This window comes from Sphaerodactylus townsendi, linkage group LG01 (assembly GCF_021028975.2).
Source record: "Sphaerodactylus townsendi isolate TG3544 linkage group LG01, MPM_Stown_v2.3, whole genome shotgun sequence".
In the NCBI taxonomy this organism is placed as follows: Eukaryota; Metazoa; Chordata; class Lepidosauria; order Squamata; family Sphaerodactylidae; genus Sphaerodactylus; species Sphaerodactylus townsendi.
The window spans coordinates 85439649-85459946 of NC_059425.1; the positions used below are offsets into that span (position 1 = coordinate 85439649).

Genomic DNA, 20298 nt, shown 5'->3' on the forward strand with positions numbered 1-20298 from the left:
CCCCTCAAGGGGAATATAGCCCAAGAAGAATACATTTTGAACATGTCTCCTTCCCACTGTTCAACTTTAGCCAGAACTTGGGTGTCTGAAGTGAGAGGAAGGGCTTCCCTCTCTGCAGGTCAGATGAGACAGTGAGATTGCCAAGTTGCCTGCAGAAGAGTCTGCTGTGGGGAATGGGAGTAAAACTGTTACATCCCTGTGTCCATCTTGTTCTTTTCTTGGGTGGCTGCCACAGTGGTTTTTGCTATCTATGCAGTCAGTGTGCGGTCTTCACGCAGTTACACACATGCTGGGATGAGAGTGCTGAAGTTCTGGGGAGGGGGGGTGATTCTTGGAAAGAAAGACCATCCCTATTATGGGGCTGACAGGTCAGGGAATCTCACAGCTTACTTATTGTTCCATTCCTCTAGCAGTACCTTCTAAGTTAGGAACCTGCCAAGTACAAGCCCCACAGGCAATCACCTTGCTTGCTTTTCTGGGACATAAGGCAGATCCCATACAGGGGAACTGTGGAGCCACATTCATCTCCTGAGCCACTGATGTCACTGGTCTTCAGATACAAACCATAGAATTGGGAGAACGAAGTGATTTTACCTGATTTCCCCTTCTTTCTGCAGCACCTTTTATTGTGGGGATGGGTACTTTCCTGACCCTCCGAGAGGCTTTTCAGAGCAGACAGCAGCTTGGGGAAAGGAAGAAAAGATCCACCTCTCCAACTTTGTGAACCTTTCCATAGGTTCCAGCTTCTGATTTCTTTATTAGTTTATGATTGTTATGTCATTTCAAATCACTCTTCTGGTTAACTAAGGTTTTATGAAAGATTTTAAAACTTTAATAGGTATTTCTGTTCAGATTTAGTGGAAAGGAATGACTGGTCTTTTTTCAGTCTCGGACATAGACTAGAAGCTCTTCCATACTAATGGTTCTTAGTGTAGGAATAACTGCTAGGCTTCTAGACTCTCTTTCAGTTGATACTGCCTTTGGTTTGAAAATTGAGACTAGCTTCTTTGTCTCTACCTTCACAATGAACACAGCAACTTTTGATTTACTTTAGATCTAGGCAAAGCTAGGGTTGAGAGTGTAGAAAAAAAGGCTGCAGAAGCCTTTAATGTTGTCACACCAACACAACAGAAGCTAAACCTACCAGCTGAAGGAGAACATGCTTGTTTTTAACAAGGTGTTAAAATGGATGATTTAAATTGAATGTTTTGGATTTTTAGTTGTTGTTTTTCGGGGTCCATGATGGCTTTTTCCCTTCTTCTTTCAGATCATGTTTCAAATAATTGAACTGTCCTCTACAAAGACTGGAGTTTTTAATACACTGATAAGTTACTGCTGTCGAACTTGGATGTTTCCTACTTGTGATAACAGAAGTGTTGTAGAAAATGCTTTCTCAAATGCTGTTAATTATAGTGATCTTCTTGTAGAGGCCTGTTTGTTTGGAACTGTTTTCCGCCGTGATCAAAGGTAAAAAGGAATTAAGAATAATAATTCCATTTTCTTTTGTATATGGGCCATCGTTGCTTCGTGTTTGTAATAGTTGGACAGCTTAAAAGATTGTTTAGGAGCATTTTAGGAACTTATTTAAAGTTGAATTTTTAATTGTTTTTCTCTTTTAAATATAAACTAATACCAAGGCTCAATCAGGAGGTGTGTGCTTTTGTGGAAAATCTTGGAAGTGAATGTGCAGCAAATGTTGTTACAGAAAGGTCAGTATTTAAAAATACCCTTTTGTATACTTAATTGGGACTGCTTTTTCTGTATATAATGTTACATCCTTTGCATATATTCAGTTTTCACTGTTCTCTGAAATAGATAGATTTGCTGTAAAACAGGAATGTATTTGTTGATATGCTTTTCATAGTACAATTTCTAGTATGGAACCAAGCACATATTTTTAATCTTAAGAAAACTTAACTAATGGTTTCTCATATACAAATACTATAATGTATTACAGAAAAAACAGAGATGACCATTATGTGAGAGTTTGTGCCATCAAATTCCTTTGCTTGCTGGATGAAACAAATACATTGCACAAGAAGTTTGTAGATGATTTTTTCATGAATCTACTTGATAAAGTAAGACTATTTGTGGTGCATTGTGAGTACTTTATGTCTGAGCTTTACTTTGACTACGGGCTACCAACTCATCCCTCTTTATTGGTTCTCCTGTTATTTAGTTGTCTCAAACTGACAGTGGGAGCCTGATTAGCTTACTCACTCAGCAGTTGCATGCCTGACTTTTGGGGGTAGAGTGTCCTTTGTTTCTAAGGCCCTTTCTGCACTGGCCATTTACGGCGCCCTGGGGACGGCAAAAACGCCGTCCCCAGGGAGCCGTTCACACAGGCGGCGCTGCTAAAACGCAGCAGCGCCGACCTGACTCCCCTCTACCACCCCCAGGGTGGCATCAGGCCGCCTCCAAAAACCTCCCTCCTGGAAAACAGTGCATCCACTTGACTCACTCATTTTCAGAGATGAACAGATCAGCCGCTGCTTTATTGTCAAACCAGTTTTTACTCCAGCTTCCCTAAAAATTAGTTTAAAAAAGAATGTTTGCATGACCATCACTCAAGGACTGTTTTGGAATATTGTTTATTGTGTCACCAGTATTCGGTACAGAAGAGGGTATTGTTTGACCAAAGTTGCAGTAATCCTATGGACCAGTAAATTCTATACAAATGTTTATATTCTTCACAGGGTGAACTGATGTCCAAATCAAAAATTCACTATTATGTGAACTCCTTACAACACAGAGCTAAAAATCGACTATGGCAAACTGTGCTTGTCCTTTTACCAAAACTTCATGAGGTATTATTCTATGTAAAATGTCTCCTGATTACTTTTGACTTGTAGTACTCCAGCAGAAATGTTATCATAGAGCAGAAATTTGAACTTATTCCCTTAATGTGGAAAATATTCAGTACCTTGTTCACCACTGCTTGGATATGCTTACATTTTGCAGTGGAGAGGAAATTTTGTATTTATATCTACCTTGCATAAGAAGGATAGTAGTGTTTTGGCTTTGTACTCACTGATTTATTTGTAAAGAAACACCTTGGAAAACCTGGATTAAATCTATGTGTGCATGTATAATATAAATTAAAAATATGTATTTGCGAAGTACAATTGATTTAATACCTGCTATTTTATTTAGGACATTTTGACAAGGACTGTTGATAGGATTCTTCAGGCTGGCTATAGCAACAATCAAGCATCTATAAAGTATTTAATACAGTGGACCATCATCTGGATTCTACACAAGTTTCCTCATTTTCTCCAAAAATTTTGGAATTGCTTTAACTATGTAAGAATTTAGAGGTTCAGTTCAGTGCGAAATTTAAAGTGCAACAGTGATATATTATCCTTTAAAATAAGTTTTTGTTTACCCATAAATCCCCTTCAAGATTATTGGGTTTATTGAGTTCTCAAATAATGCAGCTACTTTGATTCTGGTGCTTATATGGATTTCTGTAGCTCACATGTGGTGCTTATATGGATTTCTGTAGCTCACATGCACTTAGAATGTTTTTAACAATATAACACTAAGGCTCATTCCGCACATGCAGAATAATGCACTTTCAAACTGCTTTCAGTGCTCTTTGAAGCTGTGCGGAATAGCAAAATCCACTTGCAAACAGTTGTGAAAGTGGTTTGAAAACGCATTATTTTGCGTGTGCGGAAGGGCCCTAATTTACTTAAGATTCTGTGCTGTGTCCTTTCATGCTTAATGCCACTTCCAGTGTTCCAGTACTAATTTCTTAGCATTTTATTTCATCTTCACTTATATTCCTTTTTGTTACCATTTCTGTGCTTTTTGTCATGCTGTTGTCAGATTGTCCAGAACAGCCCCAGTCTCCACTTTCCTTTTATTTCTCTTGAAGACCCTCCTCCCCAGTGTTCTTTTTCTGAGCTGTCCTGGCTTCTGCCTATCTGTTTTTCTTTTTGTCTTCCAAGATTTTGCCCTTTTGCCCACACTGATGATTACACTGAATATATAGGAACATAGATTCCATGTGATTTCTAGTATATTGTCACAACACTAAGAAAAGCATTGACTTACTGAAATGAGTGTTCTGCCTTCTTGAAGGCTGAAGTATCCTAACAGTTAGAAAATGAAATAGAAAATGTCATCCTAGCCTGAGATCCAGCCACTGAATGTCAGTCCATGCATGGTTCCTGTGAAATGCTCAACCACTGGCTTTAAGGAGGCTTGCAGGTAAGAAGAGTTTAGAGCTTATGAGACAGCCACTGAGAAGTCCCTCTCTGTATCCTTCCCTTCTGAGCACAGTAGTATTGTAAAAGGGCATTGAGAGGTGCCAAAAAGATGTTGGTAAGAGGTATGCCATAGTGAATTTATGCCCTAATATACACCCAGGACATTCATAGGATATTTAGGTCAGGTGAGGGTCAGCCTAATGAACTGTGGTCCAAAGGAAACCAGTGTAAACCCCAGAGCATAACATGCTTTTTGGGGAGTCTGTCCTGCTCAAGAGATTAGCTGCCACTAGCTTTGGCCTCCAACAGTTTTCCAGAATGGCTGCACAGTTTTGTAGTAGTCATGTCTGATTCTGCTTCTCAATCTGAGTCTGGTAGAACAATATTAATGAATTATATGCATTGAGAAATCTTAGTACTGATATATAAACTTATTTTTCAGGATGAAGGCTGGCCTAAAACTAGTATTTGTACATTTTTATCAGTGCTGTCACACTTGGACACAGTTCTTCAGAATACCTCTGAGAAGGTAAGTGTTTATTCTTGAAAATCAGATTGAGTATAGGGATAAAAAAAGTATAGAGAATCAAAGGCTCATTCCGCACTTGCAGAATAATGCACTTTCAAACTGCTTTCAGTGCTCTTTGAAGCTGTGCGGAATAGCAAAATCCACTTGCAAACAGTTGTGAAAGTGGTTTGAAAACGCATTATTTTGCGTGTGCGGAAAGGGCCAAAGTGTTTTTGAATAGGCTTTTTCACAGAAAACAACTTTTCGGAATTACACTTTTGTATGCATTACTGCAGTGTTATACCAAGTCAGAGACTGTTGCAGAAAAATGTTGTACTATAAACTGGAAAGTGTTAGACTGTAAATTGGAAAAACAAATCTGATTGTTAAATATACAATTCCTTAGTGCACTTGAGATTTACTCATTATTGTACCAAGTATAAAATGTCTCTTATTTAAAAACTGGATGAATAGTATTTACATGATTTCATTGCTGTGCAAAGATTCTCAGTTGTGAACTATAAAGAGTACTTTTTTCTCTAGACACCAGTTTTGAAGAAAGCCTTAGTTGTTGTTCTGCAGTGGTGTTTTCATCACAATTTTAGCATACGACTTTATGCTTTAATTGCTCTTAAGAAAATCTGGGGAATGTGCAAAGAGTTATGTATGGATGATTTTGAAACTTTAACTCCAGTCATTGAAAGCAGTCTCCATCAAGCAGAAAGAATGCATGGAACTGGGTTAGTATATTTTTATTTGATTTGCTTATTCTCATAAATCTAATGAAATGCAAAGACCACTTTTGGAAGAGTTGTATCTACTCAAAAAGTATTTAGTTATATTTATAGAGCTGTGATGTTGTTCTGATTAAGTTAGAACATTCAGAAGAGAGCAGACTTGAGTATCAAGTGAGAAAGTGAAATTCTTAATGAAAATTTCTCTTTAGTAAAAACTATTGGTATGTGCAGTAGAGAGAGAGGGCAGTGTACCAACTAAATCTTGACGGTCAATGAACAGACCTGTCTTCCACTTATTCGCAGAGAGCACTTCCTCTTCCATCTTACTCTGGATGGATGGGATGGGCCATGCAGAAACAGAGAAAAGCTAAAAAGGAGATCAGTATTTTCCCCTCTGTGGAAGAAAGTGAGGTGGTTTGTTTTGAAAGTGTTTGTGCTAAGGTTTGACTTCCCTTCTGGGGAAATGTTGAGTAAAAAGTTAGACTTGTGGTAATGGCTTTGATTCTGTTTTACACAAGCGATGTTCATGAAGGTAATCTTTTCTGTCTTGCCTCATCTGCTGCAAGTAGACAAGCTGTTCATAGACATGTTGGTTCAAAGCAAAATCCAAAAAAACCCCACTGTTCATCTAATACATTTTATTAGGATCAACCCAGTGAGACATACCAATGTGCAAGTTTTTGAATTCTCCAGGCCAGATGTTACAAAATAAATAAGAGGGGAAAGGTAGATTTTAAGCATATTCTTTAGATGCTGGTGTCAAGACTTCCTCATGACAATACATGGTAAATATTCTGGCAGGCATAAAAATTACAATGTGAGTTGCTGTAGGCCGGGGTTTTCCTTGAGTTTCAGTGAGAAATAATGTAAATAAATAAAAGCAAAAGGCAATAAAGCAGTTAGACTCCATAGCAACAATTCTGTTCAAAGTATCTATTTTCTCTCTTGTCCAGTGAGAGTCTATGTAAGACAGAATGATAGAAAGTAATTGTATCTAAGAAGTGAATTTGCAATGTTATGACATCTGTTTAGTCAAGTAAAGCCAAATTAGGTTGTTATTGCCCCATGTTTTCTTTTTATACTCACCCGTTCTTGCTGATTCCATTTGCTTCCAGATGTCTCCAACCTCTTACCAGCTGCATTCAGGTATCATACAATTTGACAAGTTGTTTACAGCCATGTTGGTTCAAAAGCAAAAGCCAAAAATGTAAGAGACTGGAGCCTTGCAATCATAGGACACAGTCCACTCGACTGATTGCATTGCTTAGATGAACCTTTTAACTCAGTTCATTGGAGATATCCTAATGAAGATGTCTATTGTATATTAGGGTCCCCTTTACTAGTAAGAAATCTCTTCATTTGCAGTCTCAGTGTTTGCTTTTTCTATCACTCTTTTGGAAGCTGTAACAAATCACAATTTAAATAAGTAACAGTACTTAGTCACTGATTTGGTATGTTAAGGGTTTATTGAGGTTTTTTTTTCAGTCAGGCATCTTATTGCCATTTTTTCCCCATCTGCAGAAATGCTAAAAAGAATTGGCAGCGTATCCAGAAGCACTTCTTTTTTGAAAACTTCCATCCACTTAAGGATTACTGTCTTGAGGTAAACATGCAGAGGTTAAAACAATGCTTCTTCCAGATCTGCAATCTGTTCTGTGATTCTTTGAAAGAGCCAGTGTGATGGAAGTGATAGTGTGCTGTACTTGGTGTAGGGAGACCTTGAAATCCCTGTTCCGCCATGAAGCTCCGTTGGACCACTCGCTGGTGGAATTCATTCATTCATTTACTCAAGCAGATACAATATACAAAGCCAACCTTTTGCCGGGATCTGGATGAATCCCTCAACCTGAAGGAATTCTGGATTCCTTCTCATTCCGGTTACGTATAGCATAAGAACACAGGTGCTTAACCAGAATTTGTTCCCCTGCCCCCACCAAGCAGTTGAATATAGGCTCAGATTCCTGGGGATAGGATGAACTCTGGCTAAACAGCTCACTAGCATTTGTATACCATGAGTAACTGGAGTTAGTTTTGAATCAGGATTCCTTCACACTCTGAGAGGGGAAGAGAGAGGAACAAGGTGCATTTTTAATGTTGAATTTTTTTAAAATCTGATTTTGCAGACAATATTTTACACCCTACCACGTCTTTCAGAAATTGCTGAGGAAGAATGGATATCTCTCAGTAAATTTACAGCATTCACAGACATCCCTATGAGTGCAACATTTCCATGCACGTCTTCTCATAATGAGCTCCTTGATCTGAAACCCAATGACTGGTCTCAACAAGATAAAGGTAAACTACAAGCAGACTAATTTTGATCTTAGCTACATAACTCCTATTAGCTACCAAGCGTTAAAGACTTAATCTGAGTATCTCGGGAGAGTTAGGATAACAGTTGTTACCTTCAGATAATTATTTTTCTTGAAATATTTGTAGCTCTCTTCTCCCATAAGAGGATAAATATTTTTGTATTGTCGAAGGCTTTCACGGCCGGATTCAACTGGTTCTGGTGGGTTTTCCGGGCTGTGTGGCTGTGGTCTGGTGGATTTTGTTCCTAACACTAGGAACAAAATCCACTTGAATCAACCATCAACCTAGAAACCCGGAGTTCACAAAATGATTTATCTTCCCAGACTCTTCTCCCTTCTCCCCACAATCAACAGCACACAATTAGAATTTTTAATTTATTTTAATTTTTATCTCAGGCTTGAAATCAGCTGAGCAAGATAATCAAAGGCAATGGACAGATGTTCAAAAGAAAATTATCCCTTGGAAGGACAGCACTTCTGATCTGGATTTAGAGCTTGTATTTCAAGATCGGGCTACTAAACTTGGTAAATCAAACAGTAGACTGATCGTAGTGGCTTCACTCATTGATAAACCCACCAATCTGGGAGGTGAGATTAATTATTTAAAACCAGTAGTTTTTTTTAAAAAGTTTCATAATTAAACTAATGAGTCTGTTTTTGTATTCATCCTAGAAATATTTTAAGGATTTCAGATGGAAATAGGTTCTTTTTTAATGATCCATCTGGAGCATAGAAGGGAAGCATTTTTCTTTTTCCTTCTCCCCCGTTGTGCTAATCACTATTAATTATGTAGTATAGTTGTGTGGAGTAATGAAAAATATGCAGGACTGTTATAAAATGTGTTTACTTAGTTCAAGAACTTAAGCATTACTAAAGTGGAAATCTGAGGGCTACTCCCCACTCACCTCTTACTGTGCAACCCCGCAGCGCCCCCGCCTGGAAAAGCCTCCGTGGCTTTTGACCACAGAGACATTTGTTTCCCACTCGCTCCCTGGCTTAGGCGAGAGGAACTGGCGCCGAGGGAGAAGCGCTCCCCCAGACCTCCTTCCACCTTCCTCGTTGCCGGTGAAAAATGTGCACTGGGGCAGGCTGGGGAAGGAAGAGGAGGGACGGAAGGAAGGCACGGCCTGCCTGGCTGTGTGCAGGAGGAGGGCCCCCGAGCTGCTGCCGCCGCTGCCACCGCCACGTATGGCACAGCGGCGGCGCCGACGAGTAGGCGGCCGCCTGGTTCAGCGATGAGAGCTGCGAGAGGCGGCCCCCCGCCGAGCTGCCGTTCAGCCCCTCCGAGCGCTCCTGCACCGGCCCGAGACAAGAGGGAGGCAAAGAGGGATTTCTTTTCTGTCAGTTCACTGGAGGAGTCTTTGCCGCTCTTCCACCTCCTTGCCGCAGGGTTTTTGAAAATGTTCCTCTTTGTAGAGGACCTAATTTGCCGCGCGGCAAGGAGGTGGGAGAGCGGCAAATTCCGGGCAGCTGCGCAGTGAGCGCCAGTGATGTGGGGAACGTCCGGGATCCCCGCGTCTTTTACAGAGGTGACCCCGCAGCTTGTGGGGAGTGGCCCTGAGCTTGCCGTTTTGGTGCTTGTCTACAACTGAAAGCTTATGTGTCAGCCGATTTTGAATCTCTTCTTCCCTCCCTTCCAAAGCCTCCCAGTACAGTAGTCAATTAATGAAATACCTCTGTAGTTAAAATTGCTTTGTTTATTTGTAGGCTTGTGTCGTACATGTGAAATATTTGGGGTGTCATCTCTAATTGTCGGCAGTCTACATTACATAAATGACAAACAATTTCAATATCTCAGTGTGTCTGCCGAACAGTGGCTTTCCCTTCTTGAGGTGGGTAAAAAAATCTTATCTCTGTACCACACAGATGTAATTGCTATGCAGAACTCAGAGGTGTGAATTTGGTCCTCCTAAATGAACATTAAAAACTTCATGTTGTTGGCAAGATCTTATCCACTGGGCTACCAACTTTGTGGCTCTTTGCTTTTAAGCTGAGCCACACTACAGCCAGTTTGTTATCAGATCCTCTGAAGATGCCAGCCACAGATGCAGGTGAAACGTCAGGAGAGAATGCTGCTAGAAAACGGCCCTACAGCCCGGAAACCACACAGCACCCCAGTTTGTTATTGTTATTATTTTAATGTTGTTGTTACTGTTTTTATTTAACGTCTGTCTTTTTCACTGAAACGTAAGGTGTATTTTATGTGTAAAGCACTGGCAAGCTGCAGCTGACTTATGGTGACCCCATAGGGTTTTCAAGGTAAGAGAACTGCAGAGCGGTTTGCCATTGCCTGCCTTTGTGTAGCAATCATGGCTTTCATTGGTGGTCTCTCATCCAAATACTTACCAGGGCTGACCCTGCTTATTTTCTGAGACCTGACAAGATCAGACTAGCCTGGGCTGCTCAGGTCAGGGCCAAGGTATATTAAAAGTATGACAGAAACCTTATTTTTTCAATCAGTTGGTAAATGGATTATTCAAGTATGGTAATATTTGAATCTAATAGCAAAGATTCCTACTAAAACAAATGCAGTTGGGCTAGATTAGAATTGTAGAATGAGAGAAAAACAAGAACACTGCATGTAAAACACCTGTCTAAGGCAACAAGACTTTATCCCTAATAAATTGTCTCCTTAGCTGATCCTTTACACTTTAGTTTTGGTCTTTCTACAAAAATCCCCACCCTACTGAAGAATTGTGGGAGGGTTTTCCTAATAGCTTCAGGCAGATCATTCCATAGTGGAGGAGCCACCACAGAGAGTACACATGAATTTCTCAGTTGCTGATTTTGCTTGTTTGTACCTTCAGAAAGCTTTGTTCAGGTAGATCAGTGGTTCTCAACCTTTCTAATGCCGCGACCCTTTAATACAGTTCCTCATGTTGTGGTGACCCCCAACCCTAACATTGATCCATTTTACAGATGGAGAACACTGATGCAGAGAGTCTTAGGCGACCCTTGTGAAAAGGTCATTTGACCCCCAAAGGGGTCCCGACCCCCAGTTTGAGAACCACTGAGGTAGATGAACACCATTACATTTTAGTGATTTCACACTGGGTCCCAGTTTTTCCCCCATTATGAAACTAAAATTTTTGTAACAGTGTATCTTAGATGATTTAACATAAGATAGTACTGGCTTTTATTTCCAAGTCAGTATAGATTCTGTAAAAATAGAGTACTTCTCTGTAAATATCCATAGAGTTATGAGATCTATAAGTTAACGTGTATAAATTTAAACACAATGTAACCCTGAAATTCCATTTTTTTAAAAAGTCCTATTGAAATAGCTGCCGGAATCTCATGACTTCTTACCTATGTGGCTCTGGAAACAAGGTTAGACGAACTCATGAAGAATAGATCTTTGCTAATTTGTTTTATATAACTATCATGAACATCTACCACATCTGCCTCTGAATATCAATTTCTGGGTGACAGAGGGAAGATGGCTATTTTCTTCACAGCTTGCTTGTGGGCTTCCTAGGGGTGTCTGGCTGGATACTGCTGGAAATTTGACGTTGAAGTAAATGGGTGCTGCTTCATTGCTGTTGAACAGAACATGATTTGTACAAGTGGTATATCTTGACCAGCCTTACCAATAATAATTTCAGTACATATAACATTAGCTTTTAGATTGATTTAAGAAAAATCTGACATGGCGTGACTGATGCAACTATTTTTATAATGTGTTAGAGAATGTTATAATACAGATCTTACTGGGATTTTTTTAAATGTACAGGTAAAGCCATTTCAGCTTATTGGTTATTTGGATCAGAAGAAAACTGAAGGATACACTATTATAGGTGTGGAACAAACAGCTAAAAGTTGTGATCTAACAGAGTATTGCTTTCCAGAGAAATCCCTGCTGTTGCTGGGGTAAGCAAAACCAGATTCTCCCCCATTCCCTTCCCCCCACATTCAGATTTGTTTTGCTAATGTTTCTCTGATGTTGGCTGTTTTTGTATAACAGCCCCCAACCCATCTCCCATGCTTCATCTTCTGTGACCTTATCTAGAAAAAGTGAGTTCTACACTATTTGCCTGCTCCCTTTCACCTATAAAAAATACCTGAAGGATGTCAGTGACTCCTCACAGCTTATTTGATACAATTGCACCGAATGCAGTTTTCAGGGACTAAGGGACACAGTTTCAGAGATCTGCCCCATGTTAGCTGTGGAAAGTGGTGGAAATAGTCACCAAATCCAAATAACTTTTATTGGTATTATAAAAAATGTATTATACAGAACAATAAATATAAAAAAAAGAATAAAATTATATAATTTATAATACAATGCTGTCTCAGAATGGTTTGAACGAAGAGCCTGTTGCTTGGTGGGCATGGACATCAGGCTCTTGTGTTTAATTGTAAATGTTGTTTCATAACAAAACCCAGGAACCTTGTGACTTTTTCAGTTACAATGCAAGACACATTATTTAATTACAGGTGGATTTTCTGTTGGCCTGTAAATCCTTCTTTGTTGACCAAAAAAGGGGTCAACAAGGAGCTCCTGACTATATTATAAAAAGGACAGTATACTACCGGTAATATGTGACCAAGTTTCTATGTGGTTTGCTTTACAAGCAGAAGTTCTTTCCTGATGGGGAATTTTTGAACATCTCCTAGCATAACTTCTGATGGTAAAACACTACATCTTGTGTTACTTGGTGTAACTATTTGGCCATGCTAGCTGCGCTAGGGGCAATTCCTAAGAATAGAGGTGAACAAGACATGTTGGCATCACTAATCAGATTCTGATATACCTGATCGTATAGTTTCAACTTTAGAGTTTGGAGAATTTCTTTGGCAGGCAACATTGCCAAAGATTCTAATGAAGTAATAGAAGTAATATTTTTTCCTGTATCCGAGCCCACTAGTCTGAAGCTTGCAAAGTAGCTAAAGCTTTATAAGGTAGGCTAGTATCGTCTGGGTTAAAGCAAAGATGAATCCAGAATCTGACAGTAGCTGGCCATGCTCTGGTGTCTAGGATATGCAGGTCAATCTCTATAAACAAAGGACAACATAGGGTACACAATGGGGTCTTATGTAGAAAGTAGATCTTATGTAGAAAGCAGGATTGGACCCTTTCAGCTGATCAATTCCAAGTACCCATCTATATTGGAGCACCAAAAAGTAATTGCTGGCTCACCTTGGCATTAAAGGCCTTTATTGCAGCTGGTACAAATTTGTGGCCCTTGTAAAAAAAGCACACTATGGCCAAGGCACTTCCAATACAGGCTGAAATCGCCATGTCCCTATGCTTGGCCCATTCTTCTCTGTGGTGGAAATACAGTCCCAGATTTTTGAGATACTGAATTTGTTCAAGATGATTACCATTTAACATCCATGTGGTAGGTCTCCATGCCCTTGAGAGTACCAATATCTTGGATGTGTCACGATTTTAAGCAAGGCTATTACTGGCAGAGTAGGCATTGCAGCCAGTGAGGAGATGATTTAAACTCACTCCTGAGCATGATAAGGGGACGGCATCAGCATATAACAAGATCAGAATCTGGGCTTCTCCTATCCTTGGACAATGTGATTCTCCATTGAGCAAGATGACATCTGGGTTATTGTCAGCTACCATTGAGGAAGGCAGGGGTTAAATAAAAACTTCTCAGGCTCCTCTCTGTGCTGCGGCTCCACCCCGTCTCCTGTGCTCCAGTTTGTTCCCTGCCTTAGGAAGAGCAGGCATGGTGGCTTTTAGAGCCACCATTTTTTTCCTTTTTTGGGGACGTTATATCAACTGTTTGATTCTAAATTTCACCGGGAGTTTATTAAGCCTTCCTCTCAAGCGGCTGAGCACTCCCATCACCACCGTACTGACCGGCAGATTGCCTAACAGCTTGAAGCGGTGAGCAATTGATACTTCGATCCCTCCTCCTCTCCTCTTCATGCCTCGGGGAGAAAAGCTTCTGTCCTCTAAGGAGGACAGCGAAGGCAGCCAAAGGTCCCAGGAGAATCTGGGCAGAGCAGCCAGTCACCAGAGGAGTGAGCCTTCGTGCCGAAATGAAAAGGCGCGCAAAATGGTAGAAGGCGGTTCTGCCGCTCCCTCCAACAGTCCAATGCACTCTGGTGTACCGAGTCAGGACTGCTTAATGGCTCAAACAGAACAGGAGGAGGCTTCAAATCCTGAAGAGAATGGTAAGATTTCCTTAGGGGATTTAAAGACTGAAATTTTTGCCTTCATTAAGGGCACCTTTCAACAGGAAAAGGCAGTAATGAGAGAGGAGATGTTAACCCTCTATAGATCACAGATGGATTTCTGTCCCCCCAGTCCCTCTCTCAGTTCCATCTCAACCTCTAAGGACTCCATTAGAGAAAATAAAAGGGCTGGCTCTGCCTGGCAAATCAAGGCTGCTCCCAAAAAGCCAAAACTAATCCCTGTACCCACTGTGGACTCCTCAGATTCTGAGACCCAGGGTAAGGAAGAGGGGGAGTTACTCTCTGATCAGGAGGATTTAGAGGAGATGCAGGTCACTGAGCAATCCTCCCGCCTATTTAAGATTGAAGACTACCATTATTTGCTCTCCAAATCTGTTGTTGCCTTGCACCTTGGAGAAGCCAAAAGCAGTGAAGGGTCTTCTAAACGTAAATCCACTTCCTGCACAAGGGTGACGGCGAATTCTTCCCACCTCACCCTGATTCCAAAAGGGTTTTCCCATTCCCAGAATACTTTGAAACTCAGGTCAATAATCAATGGGACAAGCCCGCAGCCAACAAAAGGTGCCCCAATTATTTGCGTAAACTGTACGATTTACCTGCTTATGCTAACAACATCTTACAAGTTCCCATTATAGATGGTCCAGTGGCAGCCTTACAGTCCTCAGGCCTGGTGTCCAAGGATGGCAGAGGCCAGCTCGAGGACATGCAGGATAGAAGATCTGATCAATTCTGCAAAAGAACACACGAAGCGACGGCCATGGCCATTAGAGCATCGGCTACAGCCTCCATTGTCTCCAGAGCCTCCATAGTATGGGCAAGAAAGGTTCTGGAATTGATACCCCCTACTGAGACCAAAGCCATAGAAGGGGTGAACAGAATGCTCAAAGCAGCCAGCTTTGCGGCCGACGCCACCTTAGATGCAGTCACCTTCTCGACCCGTTCTTTGGCCTCTTCAGTGGCCACACGTCGGCTACTCTGGTTACTAGCATGACAGACCGACTGGCATTCTAAAACCATGGTTTCCGAATGTGCCTTCCACGGACACAAGCTTTTTGGAGAAGAACTCAATGAGTTCCTGGTCGATCCTAAGGAGAAACCTAAACATCTCCCAAAACAGGCTCGTGGCCTTGACAAGAAGCCATCTTCTCAGTCCTTTTTTCGACCCCAGCAGAGCACCAGTCAATTTAAAAGAGACCATTTTCATCGCCCATACTGGAACCAGGGAAGACAACAATTCAAAAAAGGTTTTACTTCCAAGAAGGGGTCGTTCCCTGACCGATACCAGCAGGACAATCGACAACCCAAGGCATGACGCCAACAACAATGCAGTGGGGGGCAGGCTCCAAAAGTTTCACCAAACTTGGCAAGCCTCTCACGCAGACGCCTGGTCCCTGGAAATAGTCTCTTCGGGAGTGCGTAATAGAATTCATGTCTCTACCCCAAGCCTTTATTTATCATGTCTCCGCTGTCAGAATTCTGGAAAAAAGAGCCAGAAAACTAGAAGCCATCGCACATCTACTAAATATAGAGGCGGTGGAGCCGGTGCCACAAGAACAGAGGGGACGAGGAGTATACTCCATACTGTTCACGGTTCCCAAGAAAACTGGGGAGTGGCGACCAATCCTAGACCTGAAGTATGTCAACAGCTTCGTAAGGCTGAAACATTTCAGAATGGAAACTCTGAGGTCCATCGCAGACTCGCTTCAACCAGGCGAATTCCTCACCTCCATAGATTTGTCAGAGGCATATCTCCACATTCCCATCTTTGAGAGCCATCGCAGATTCCTGAGGTTTGGAGTGGGGAAAGAAAACTTCCAATTCAGAGCACTTCCATTTGGACTATGCACTGCCCCCCGAGTTTTTTCAAAGCTCCTCATCAACCTGATCATACTTCTCAGGGAAAGAGGCATCAGGATTCACCCTTACCTCGACGATATCCTGATTTGTTCGGACTCCTCGACCCAAGCAGAACAACACACTCAGGAAACCATCCGGACTTTAGAAATCCATGGTTTTCTCGTCAATCGAGCCAAGAGTTCCTTAAATCCCTCACGGAGACTGGAACACCTGGGTTTCATCATAGACACCTCCACCTGCAAGATTCTGGTCCCTCCAAAGAAACAACTGATTATGAAAGCCAAAATCAACCAAGTTCTGCACAAACACAAATGCTCGCTGCTTTCTCTAGCAAGCTTGATGGGCCTCATGGTGGCATTATCAGAGGCAATTCAGTGGGGAAGGTTCAGATCCAGACCACTACAGAGGTTCCTTCGCCCCTTCCAGGATCTCATCTCTCACAAAAGCCACAGAGAAGTAGTGATCCCAAGACCTGTCAAGGTCAGTCTACTATGGTGGATGAAACCATCCAACCTAAATCTGGGACGTGTGTTTTGGATTGCAACCACCAAACAGGTATTCTCAGACGCAAGCCTTCTAGGCTGGGGAGCTACTCTAGAGGGAATTCCCATTCAAGGGACTTGGTCAGCCCAGGAATCAGCACTTCACATCAATGTGCTGGAACTAAGAGCGATCCGGTTGGCTTTGAGCCACTTTCAACACCTCCTGAGGGGGTCACACGTGCTGATCAGGACAGACAACACAACGGCGAAGTCTTACCTGAACAGACAGGGGGGGTCCAGATCTGCAGAGCTGCAGTAGGAAGCCCTCCTGATCTTTCAGTGGGCAGAGACTCATGTGCTTTCCATCAAATCCGATTCAGGGGAATCTAAATGTTCAAGCAGATTGGCTGAGCAGACAGAGCATTCATCCAGGGGAGTGGAGACTAAAGAAGGAAATTTTCCTGATGATAGCTCATGCCCTGGGAGCTCCAATCTTGGACCTCTTCGCCTCCAATCTGAACAAACAGCTCCCCAGATTCATGTCTCAATTCCATCACCCAGAAGCGGAGAATACGGATGCCTTATCCTCCAGTTGGCCTCAAGGAATCCTGTACGCCTTCCCTCCCTTCCCCATGATCCCCAGACTCCTCCGAAAGATCAGGGAAGAGAGGGCAGATGTCATATTGGTAGCACCGTGGTGGCCCAGACGACCTTGGTTCACCAACATATTACAGATGTCGGCACACAAACCCTTGAGACTCCCTCTGCACAGGGACCTCCTGCAACAGGGACCCATTTTCCACCCGGAACCAGAACGTCTCAACTTGACCGCCTGGAGATTGAAAGGCGACAGCTAGAGGCTCAGGGATACTCCAAAGCCGTCCTTGACACCATAATGGCCTCCAGGAAATCTTCCACCAAAAGAATTTACAACACTACCTGGAAGGCTTTTGTTAGGTGGTGCTGGAGGAAGAGAGTGACTCCTACAGAACCTAGGATCAGGGACATTTTAAGGTTTCTGCAGGACGGCATGGAATCAGGCCTTAGAGCTAATACTTTACGTAGGCAAATGGCAGCCCTCACGTCTGTATTACCCAGACTGGAGGGGCATACTCCCACTTCACACCCACACATAGTTAGATTCCTTAGGGGTGCTACACTGAAAGATAAACCGGTCAACCATCATTTTCCCACACGGAGACTGCATATAGCATTGCAAGCCCTGACCAAGAAACCATTTGAGCCCATCATGGAGATTTCCCTTAAGCACCTTCGCATGAAGGCTGTTTTCTTGGTAGCCATCACTTCAGCTAGAAGGGTTTCAGAGCTAGCTGCCCTTTCCATGAAACCCCCATTGTGTGTCTTTCATAAGGACAAGGTGGTGCTACGTATTGACCCTACCTTCATTCCAAAGGTCAACTCCACCTTTCATAGGAAACAGGAAATTTTCCTACCCACGTTTTGTCCTAACCCAAAACACCCTAAGGAGGTGTATTGGCACACATTAGATGTGAGGCGAACCTTAAAAGCCTTCTTAATCAGAACTCAGGAATTCAGGAGATCAGATTCCATGTTCATATCCACTTCCAATCACAACAGAGGTCAGAAATTATCAGCCCCTTCCATCAGTAAGTGCTTGAGGGAATGCATCAGCGAGGCTTACAAGGAACAAAAGCTGTCGGTTCCAGTAGGAATCACGGCACACTCCGTCCGCAATGCTTCCACCAATGCGGCCTTTAACAATAACGTACCAGTGGAGGAAATATGCAGAGCAGCAACCTGGTCCTCCTTATCCACCTTCGTTAGGCACTATAGGCTGAACGTTTTCAGCGCTGCCGATGCTGATTATGGACGTAGAGTCCTGCAGCATGTAATTGGAGAGGATTTTGACCCCACCCTGTAAATCTGTCTGATACTGCTAGGGGAGTTCACCCAGATGTCATCCTGCTCAATGGAGAAATAACATTGGTCTTACCTGTGAAGGAGACTTCTCCATTGAGCAATGGATGACATCTGCCCTCCCATTGGTCGTCATCCTGCTCCAAGATTAGTTAGTTGTTATACAGTTAATAATTGGTTTCTGTTTTGATTAATGACCCAGGAGGTTTCCTCCCGTCTTAGGCTTATTAGTTCAGAGCCCCTTGTTATTTAGACTCCATAAGGCCTTTGTTAATGACTTCCATGGTTTTTTCTTATTTGCACATTGGAAGGGAGTTGGAACATTATAAGGTCAAGTTTTTTGCAGAGAATCTTTTGAGAGGCAGAATACTGCTTTGTGGAGAAGCCAGAACTGGAGCACAGGAGACGGGGTGGAGCCGCAGCACAGAGAGGAGCCTGGGAAGTTTTTATTTAACCTCTGCCTTCCTGAATGGTAGCTGACAATAACCCAGATGTCATCCATTGCTCAATGGATAAGTCTCCTTCACAGGTAAGACCAATGTTATGTTTCGCTCTTTTAGTGTGGGCATGAGGTCATTCAGAAAAAGATTGAAAAGTATGGGGGCCAGAACACAGCCCTGTTCGACGGATATTTTTGAGGTGACCAATCCAAATTGGGTACATTTGATTTGGCAGTCAGTGCCCCTATATAAAGATTTAATAAGAATTAGAAGCCTGCTGTTGATGCCCATTCTGGTTTTTTTCATAGCAAGGATCTTGAGATCCTTTAGATTCAGGAAGGTAGCATACAGTTTTATTTTTGCCTTTCTGCTATATTTAAATATTAGCTGTTCAAGGATCATTGGCCAATGTTGATTTACCCTTCCTAAATCCTACCTGCTCAGGGCCTAAGATCTTATTCTGAGTGATCCATGTTTATCAAGCAGATGTTTGAAAATGGTACCTAAAATGTAACTGACACAGTAATTCCGTCCTTGGTTTTGAATGGTTTGTGCAGTTCCAAACCCATAAAAGGAGGACCAAGTGAAGGCCTCCTGCAGCGTCAGGGACATTGCAAGCCCATTTTAAAATAAACATGCTGATGTCAGTCTCAGTCTTTTCTAATAACACATCAGTTTACAGTTTCTCTAATGTAAGATGCCAGTTGATAAACTTGTGACCAAGCAGGGTTGTTTGAAAAACCTCTGAGATCTGATCCTTAACATTTATCTGTTAATAATCACTTCCCCTGGGTGATCTGCCACTATACAAAATGGCCTTCTTTCTTCCATTTAGCTCACAAAGCACTGGGGAATTTTAGTTTCCACCATAAAATCAATTTAGCAGAAACACATAGACATTTAACATAATTGTGTTAAAATAGTTATACTGTTAAGAAATCAGATCACCTAGTGCTGAAAGCATAAAATACTTCTGTAAAAAGCTCTCTATGCAGTCATATTAGTTGAGTTCTAAGCATTCATTTTCCAAAGCTGAACAGGTCTAGGAATTTACTCCTGTGCAATACTCGCTTCAAAAGGAAAGTTCTCAAACAAAAGCTGAGTTCTAACACTTTGGCTTTGTATTCGCTAAATCTGAATGTTTGTGCTTTATCATCAGAAATGAGCATGAGGGAATTCCCACGTATCTGATTCAGCAGCTGGATGTTTGTGTAGAAATCCCTCAACAAGGAGTTATTCGGTCACTTAATGTCCACGTAAGTGGATCTCTGCTGATTTGGGAGTATACAAGGCAACAGATCATCAGGCAAAAAGTATGAAGATAAATATACAAGGTATACCAGAACTGCTGCTTTGATGGTGCTATAAAATCTAAGGAGCAATGACAGATGCCAGGCTACAGAAGAATTTATATTTTTGCATGTCTTTTTAAAAATATTAAATGCCTTAAATCCTTAAACAGTCACTGTATTAAGATTATTTGCTGATAATAAATGGTTTTGGAATACATGAGAATGTCTTAGTGCAGATGCCAGAGGGATATTAGCAGATGTTTTCTTCTGTCTTTGCTTAGTCTCCCCCCTCCCATTTCTAGAACATTAAAACTGGAGACAGAGCTACTCTAATGGATTCAGAATGGCAAGTGCAAGGTGCTGCGTTTCTAGATCAGAGGTATCATATTGGGAAAGAGGAA

General features: G+C 41.9%; 1 protein-coding gene across 1 annotated transcript in view; it reads left to right on the forward strand.

Annotated features, from left to right (window-relative positions):
* The window catches only part of LOC125427036 (probable methyltransferase TARBP1), a 35901-nt gene extending 15787 nt beyond the window's left edge, over positions 1-20114 (forward strand). The window contains exons 10-22 of the mRNA XM_048486015.1: positions 1268-1467; positions 1638-1709; positions 1958-2078; positions 2697-2807; positions 3154-3303; positions 4657-4743; positions 5266-5462; positions 6981-7062; positions 7583-7754; positions 8168-8359; positions 9479-9603; positions 11505-11641; positions 19765-20114. Coding sequence (XP_048341972.1) covers positions 1268-1467; positions 1638-1709; positions 1958-2078; positions 2697-2807; positions 3154-3303; positions 4657-4743; positions 5266-5462; positions 6981-7062; positions 7583-7754; positions 8168-8359; positions 9479-9603; positions 11505-11641; positions 19765-19924 — 1806 coding nt within the window. The 3' untranslated portion in view covers positions 19925-20114. The remainder of the gene's footprint in view (positions 1-1267; positions 1468-1637; positions 1710-1957; positions 2079-2696; positions 2808-3153; positions 3304-4656; positions 4744-5265; positions 5463-6980; positions 7063-7582; positions 7755-8167; positions 8360-9478; positions 9604-11504; positions 11642-19764) is intronic.
* The last annotated feature ends 184 nt before the right edge of the window (positions 20115-20298 follow it).